The 7,259-nt window shown below is 48.2% G+C and overlaps 1 protein-coding gene across 2 annotated transcripts; it reads left to right on the forward strand.

Moving 5' to 3' along the window:
* Positions 1-602: 602 nt before the first annotated feature.
* Positions 603-3,966, forward strand: DNAJC28 (DnaJ heat shock protein family (Hsp40) member C28). 2 transcript variants are annotated; one of them, XM_057383320.1, is made up of 3 exons: positions 603-866; positions 1,738-1,940; positions 2,639-3,966. In XM_057383320.1, exon 3 carries the CDS (start codon positions 2,673-2,675, stop codon positions 3,768-3,770), a length of 1,098 nt encoding a protein of 365 aa, XP_057239303.1. In that variant the 5' UTR covers positions 603-866; positions 1,738-1,940; positions 2,639-2,672; the 3' UTR covers positions 3,771-3,966. The 2 variants fall into 2 exon arrangements, with proteins under 2 accessions (XP_057239303.1, XP_057239302.1); XM_057383319.1 differs by having other exon boundaries at positions 604-866; positions 2,623-3,966.
* The last annotated feature ends 3,293 nt before the right edge of the window (positions 3,967-7,259 follow it).

The following is a 7,259-nucleotide window of genomic DNA, read 5'->3' on the forward strand; positions in this document are numbered from 1 at the left end:
GCAGATCAACCTGATTTTTGTCAGTCCCTGGGTTCACACAAAGGAAGGTTCGCACAGTGGCCTGTTGAGATGCAATGGGATGAACAGGTTTCATTGTGGAGCAGGAACTGTTGGATATCAACCCCCTCTTTTTAGCAATTTGTSCAGCTTGGCAGAGGTGAGACATGTCCTCGCTGTTCTCACAGCAAGTTCTTCAATCCCAGAGCGCAGCATTAACCAGGACGGGTTTGTCTTTTCCCCCACTCGCTGATGCCTTGATCCAGAGCTGCCCAGCCCAGCTGTGCCATGGTGACCGCGCCCAGACCCACCATGGCACCTCCCTTCACAGCCTCACCATGGCACCCAGCCCAGCTGCACCGTGGTGACCGTGCCCAGTCCCACCACGGCACCTCCCCTCACGGCTTCTCCCCCGTCCCAACTTCTCCCGTCACGGCTTCTCCCCTCACAGCCCACCCCGGCCTCTCCCCCGCAGCTTCTCCCCTCACGCTTCCCGCCCCTCACGGCTGCGGCGGCGCTCGGGCGCCCCCCGGCGGTGAGAAAGGACGAGCGGGCCTCTCTCCTCCTCTCCCATCCTCCTCCGTTCCTTCCTTCCCTGCCTTCTTCCGCGCTAGCTCTCCTTCCCATCCTTCTTCCATACTTCCCTGTCTCCCTCACTCCCCGTTCCCCCGGCCTTCCCGTTTTGCCCCCTTCTTTCCCCGTCCCTCCTTCCTCCTCCTTTCCCTCTCCGTCCCTCCCCTGTCTCTCCCGCCCCYCGTCCTTAGCGCAGGGTCAAAGCCGCGGCCCGTCCCCTCCGCTTCCTGCCGCCCCTCCTCTTCCTGCCGGCCGCCGTTACCGGGCCGTTGCTGTGGGCCGGGCGGCGGATTGAGGTGAGCGGGGGCGGGCTGGTGTCGCAGCTGCGGGGCCCTACGGAGCAGGGAGGGCTGGAGCGGGGCGGCTCCTGGGGGGCCCGGTCCATCCCCAATTCCCAATCCCCAGCGGGGATCGCTCAGGTCACACGGCCAGGGAATAACCCACTTCCCCAGCCAGCCCCCTCGGAGGGTTGAGGGTTCTACATACGGTTCTTTAAGCGCAGATTTATTAAAATCGAGGCTACCGAGTTAYGAGAAAGTCACTTTCTGGACAGTAATTGCATTTTAAAAGTGTGTATATTGATCCTTCTCTTTAAGTAGTAACTAACGGGGTTTTATGGCCGTATGAAACTCAGTTGTTATCTTTGTTCATCRCCCAGATAGAATGAAATTACTGGATGATGGATAAAAAGTGTTAATGAGCTTCATTATTACGAGCTGATGACTTAATACCTTASGTAGATCAGAGCCAGCTGAAAAAACTCGGATTGATCCAGTCCCAAGTACTTGTTCTTTTCCTTCTCTGGGTTATGGCAGAAGGGCAGTTTGGTATGTRCAGAAGACATAAATGCTGCTTATTCCTTAATTAACATTGAGGAGTTGATTTGACCTAGTTTTTTTTGCTTGGAAATAGAGTCAACAAAGGAGATTTTGCCCTCTCTGAGACTTTAGTTCCACTGATGCAGCATTTCCCTTAGGACTTCCATGAAAAAAGAGGTGTTGGCTGATGTATCCAGTTTGTGTTATATTCTTCCACTTTGATTTTACTTAAAGACTGACTTTGTGTCCTGCTGTGACCTGCCTTTGCTGTGTTCCCAAATGACCCAGAATCACTGGAATTGCTGACAGAGGGACATACTGACTGCTATCGATCTGTTCTGAATTCCAGGTTTACGCCCCTGTCTGGCTTCAGAGAAAGAGTTTGGCCGCTGCTGGGATATAAAGACTGATCTAATTGAATCTAACCTGAGTGCCGATTCAGATGTTGTTGGATACCCAAAACGTGCTGTGATGACCTCCTTTGGGAATGTACCAGGTCGTAGATCTTGAGGCATTGATCCATGGGAGTAGGAAATTGAGTTGTTGCTGAATGTAAGTACAGGGAAAAGGGAGGGATTTGTTTCAGCCGTTATTGCTCAGCATCAAGCTTATTTCCAGTTTACACTGGTGTGAGTTTGCTGAAAAGCAATAAAGGCAATAAAAAATAATAAAAAATAGAGGCAATAAAAATGGTTCCTGAGAATTCTGCRGTGCAAAACAAACCTGTGTTGCCGTTTTCATACCAGGAAAAAAGTAAATTGTAAATTAATTTTCATTTACATTGTAATCCTACTACTTTGGTAGTAATTAATGAGAAATGTAAATTGATGGCTTTAAGCTTAAGGAGGGCAGGGCCAGATGGGATGCTGGGGAGGAATTGTTCCCTGGGAGGGTGGGGAGGCCCTGGCACAGGGTGCCCAGAGAAGCTGTGGCTGCCCCTGGATCCCTTTGAGTGCCCAAGGCCAGGCTGGACATTGGGGCTGGGAGCAGCCTGGGACAGTGGGAGGTGTCCCTGCCATGGCAGGGGTGGCACTGGATGGGCTTTAAGGCCTCTTCTGGCCTAAACCAGTCTGAGATTCTGTGATTTCAATATTAGTCTGTAAAAGAAAAAAATACTGCTKAATTTTAGTAGGGATTTCTTTAATATATGAGGCTAAAGATAAGACTTATGCCATGGAAGTTCTTTAAAAAAAAAAGAGTGTTCAACATGATTTTTGTACAAATGTGTCTGTAGGTTGTTTATAATGTAGATGCACCTGAAGAAATCCCCAGTGGCTTTGTGTCATGCTGAGTAACAACATGGGACACTGTTTCATGGGACGAGGAGCCATGATTCCAAGGAAGCTGAAGCCGTTCCTCTGCAGGATGTTGTCGGGTTACAAACCCACAAACAACATCAAGGACTCTTACAAAATTCTGGARCTTGAGGAAGGATGTTCCCTCGATGACGTCAGAAACTCCTATCGAAATCTTGCCAAAAAATACCACCCGGACAGCAGCTCCGGCATGGCCGATTCCAAGGCCTTCATAAGGGTGGAGGAAGCCTACAGGGTTGTGCTCGGTGACCTGACAGGCAAACAGAAATCAGAGCCTGGTGAGGAGGAGGAAGACCAGTTCAAATCCAAATCCCTGCAGCACAGACACTACCTGAGCTTTGAAGGCGTGGGCATCGGCACGCCRAGCCAGAGGGAGAAGCAGTACATGCAGTTCCGCGTGGACCGCGCCACCGAGCAGGTGCTGGAGTACCGGCAGCAGAGGCTCGAGAGCCGCTACGCCAGCAGCGACCTGAGCCGGGCCATGGACGTCAGGCAGAGCAAGAAGGTGAAGATAACYCAGGCGGTGGAACGGCTGGTGGAGGACCTCATCCAGGAATCCATGGCCAAAGGAGACTTTGACAACCTCAGAGGGAAAGGGAAACCTTTGCAGAAGTTCTCRGATAGTCCCCACATCGACCCCATGACCCACAACCTGAACAGGATCCTCATTGACAACGGCTACCAGCCCGAGTGGATCCTGCTGCAGAAGGAAATCCGGGAGACCATCGAGCGGCTGAGGAAGAGCATCGTGGCCTCCAGGAGGAAGCTCGGAGAGCCGATGACTCTGTTGGAGCAGAAGCAATGGAATCGGATTTGCGAGCAGTTTGCCGAAGACATCAGGAAATTAAACAAGAGAGTTGACAACTTCAACCTGGTTGTGCCCATTCTGAGTAGGCAAATGGTGCATTTCAGCACGGACAAGGAAATCCTCCGAGCGCGAAAGACTTACGAGGCTGTCATGGACAAGGTTTCTGATTCAGACATGAAGGAAAACGAAGGGGAAGAGGGTAAAAGGTTTGGGTGGAAGTCTTCTCTCTTTAAGTGGTTAAAACTGGTACCGAAATAATGTCACACTAATTCCTCTTGTCAAGGTTTTGAATGCACTTTATTAATGAAATATAGCACTAGAGAAATTTCAGGTTCACTGAAAATGTCAAAGCCACACTGTTACCCTGCTTAAAGGAAATTTGTTTGTGTGATGCATGTTTGCACTACTAATAATTGAGTTATTTTAAAATATAATTAAATGAAATGTGCCAGTTTGGGCTGTGGTAGAGTTAATTTTTCTCATACTTAGTCTGGGGCTGTGTGTTGSATTTGGCTGGAGGCAGTGCTGATCATTCCAGGCCATTTTTATTGCTGGGCAGGACTTGCCCAACAGCTTTTGTGCTGCTCACACCTCCCCAGCCCTGAGCAGCAGGGTGTCAAACCACAGCAGCAACAAATCAGTTCTTCTCTTGCAGGTAATTTTCCTTCTGCTGAAATCCAAATTAATGCTTCACTTTAGCACAGAGTGGAATCACTTTTACAGTCTCTTATCACTTCAGAAGGGAAAATGAGGCATAAGAAAAACACATTAAAGATAAAGTGGAGGCAAACGTCTTGCTGTGCCCTGTTGACCTTTGCACTCTTATTTAAATACTTACAGTTCAGGAATTGTTGGCAGGTTCTCTGCATATTTTTTGCAAGTACATTCACCTCTTGAAGGTTAAATTCAGTATCTGTGAAGCGAGGATTCTGGATGTCTGGACTTGGACTGTACACATGCACAAATCCATTTTTGCATCTTTAACACAGAAGGAGGTCTTGGAAATTTATTTATTGGTGAACACCCCTGCAATGGCAGGGACACCTCCCACTGTCCCAAGCTGCTCCCAGCCCCAATGTCCAGCCTGGCCATGGGGACTCAAAGGGATCCAGGGGCAGCCACAGCTTCTCTGGGCACCCTGTGCCAGGGTCTGCCCATCCTCCCAGGGAACAATTCCTGCCCAATCTCCCATCTGGCCCTGCCCTCTGGCACTGGGAAGCCATTCCTTGGCTCCTGTCCCTCCAGCCCTTGTCCCCAGTTCCTCTCCAGCTCTCCTGGAGCCCCTTCAGGCCCTGGCAGGGGCTCTGAGCACTCCCTGGATCCTTCCCTTCCTCAGGTGAGCACCCCCAGCTCTCCCAGCCTGGCTCCAGAGGGGCTCTGTGTGAATGTCTGTTTATTTACATAATTTATTCTTGTTAATAATGAAAACTGYTAATTAAAGATACTTTTCTGAAAGCCCTTTGACATAATACTCTTGAAAACACCACATTTTGATTCTCATTATGATCTGCAGGAATTGGATCTGAATTGGTATTTAAATCAATACAGTGGGAGATTTGAAGAGCAAATCGAATCSATGGCACACGGGTGAACAGAAACCRGGTTGCAGTAAATGGGACTCCCTTTGGCTCACAAAGCAGTTTCAATATTGGAGGTTTCAATATATTCACCCACAAAGGGTGAATCAGCAGACTGAGGGATTTTTGTGTTCTTATTAAAACCACTTGGATTTAAATGAGGCAGGTGGGACCTGACTAAAGCACCTTAAATCAGCCTTTCACTGATGTCAGAAAAAACTGCCAGGCACAAAAAATCCACTTCTGTGACATTTACAATGATGATGGAAAAAATAGTTTCCATTTTTATTTTCCCAGGGGTGTGGAGGAGTTCACTTTTTCAGGGCTTGTCTGTAATTTTGTAGCTCTGAACAAARCTGAAGAGCAGTGTTTAGTCAATACTTCCAGAGGAAGTATTCCAAGGAATATCAACTACTGCATACAGAAAACCCAGGAGAGAATGGCCTTCAGAAGGAATTCTTCTGGCTGGTACTGTAAATTTGAATTTGATGTYATTTTATGACTGAAAAGGGTGAAATTATTGCTGATGACAGATCCAAAAACRTTGCTTATTCCCAGAACGTCCTATTGTTGGACTAATGACCACATTTMGAGGTTTAAAGACCACATTTCAAGCCTTGTGGCTTGAAAGGCTTAAATGGGTGACATCTTAATATGAAAAGGTCATTTTTCACACACATACACATATATATAATTTTATATATTATTAAGATACAGTAATTGAGGTATYAGTTTTTCTCACTATGAGGAATCTGTTTATTGCCCAACAATCTGAGGGCTTTTTCAAGCACTCTGAGCTGTACAATTATCCCTGTCATCCAGGGAAAGAAGAGACAGGACAAGCAGGACTGCCTTAAAACTTGAAGAGATTTAGGTTGGATCTTATTAAAAAATTCTTCCCTTCTGTAGACAACGTAAATGTCGAGTCCTGCTAAGGGTTTCTCTATTTCAGAGTAGTAACATTTTGGAATGAACATGTAGATACAGAGAAGGCTCTRAAAAGAAGGAATAAAAGGAGAAGCAAGAGCACAGCGTCTTGTAACAGAACAAGGTAAGGGATAAATCTCTGTTCTTAGTGGAGGAAGGTGCCACTCTGAGGGAGCAGGGTGTGGGGTGCTTCTGGACTGAACATGGTGCATACATGTAAATGAAGGTTAAAAAAGGAGAGGGACTAAGAAAAGAGCACTTTGAGTACAACTTTTACTGGGATTTCGTGTGGCCACAGTTGTCTTTTGAGGGGAAAATGAATATTCTGTTGCCATTTCATTGCATCGGTCCGGGCCTTTCTTAAGAGCGCTTCTTGTCTTTGTGCCCCATATGGCACTGGCACATTGATATTATTTCTATGGACATTCTTTATGATGCCCCTGGATCCCTGGCAGTGTCCAAGGCCGGGCTGGACATTGGGGCTGGGAGCAGCCTGGGACACTGGGAGGTGTCCCTGCCATGGCAGGGGTGGCACTGGGTGGGCTTTCATGTCTCTTACAACCCAAATCAATCTGGGATTCTTTCAATTCCACGTCTGCAAGATGTGCCTTCTAATCCTCAAAATGCTGATTTCAGTCCAGTTCGTTTCTTTGCCCAKGGATTTTGTTCAAAAACTGTATTTTGTCAATTTATTTTGCTGTTTTAGATGGAGCTTGTTCCACTTATTGACATGTTTGTTACCCCCATATTGCTTGTCCAWTAAGTTTCCTTCCAACCCAGACCGTTCCGTGATTAATCCTATGAATTAGAATTGATCTATGTTTATTATTCCATTTTGTTTCATTAACCCAGACACTAGACTGACATTAAGAGAATTTAGGGGTGAAGTTTATCTACTCCAACATGGGACCTGCTTGGCAATGTTAAGATTAGCAGATTGTGCTGTTCTCGTGGGGCAGCGGAGGAGGACGGGGGTCATTTCTGGCCGTGTGGGAGGCGTCTCTGGGGTCTGAGGGGCCGTGAGGGAGCGGCCATGGCGGGAAGGGCGCGCGCCGTGAGGGAAAAGGGGCGGAGTCATTGTGGCCCCGCCCCTTCCCGCCCCACCCGAGCGGAAAGAGGCGGGGCTTGTGGAGCGAGCCGCGGCATTGACCAATCGCGACGCTCTCTCCTCACCCAGCCCCCGGGTGACGCGGAACGCTCGGTTGTGATTGGCTGAGGGGCGCGTCAGTCAGGGGGCTCGGTG

The sequence above is a fragment of the Malurus melanocephalus genome, unplaced genomic scaffold, assembly GCF_030028575.1.
Source record: "Malurus melanocephalus ecotype Western Australia unplaced genomic scaffold, MMel_1.1 scaffold_623, whole genome shotgun sequence".
Lineage (NCBI taxonomy): Eukaryota > Metazoa > Chordata > Aves > Passeriformes > Maluridae > Malurus > Malurus melanocephalus.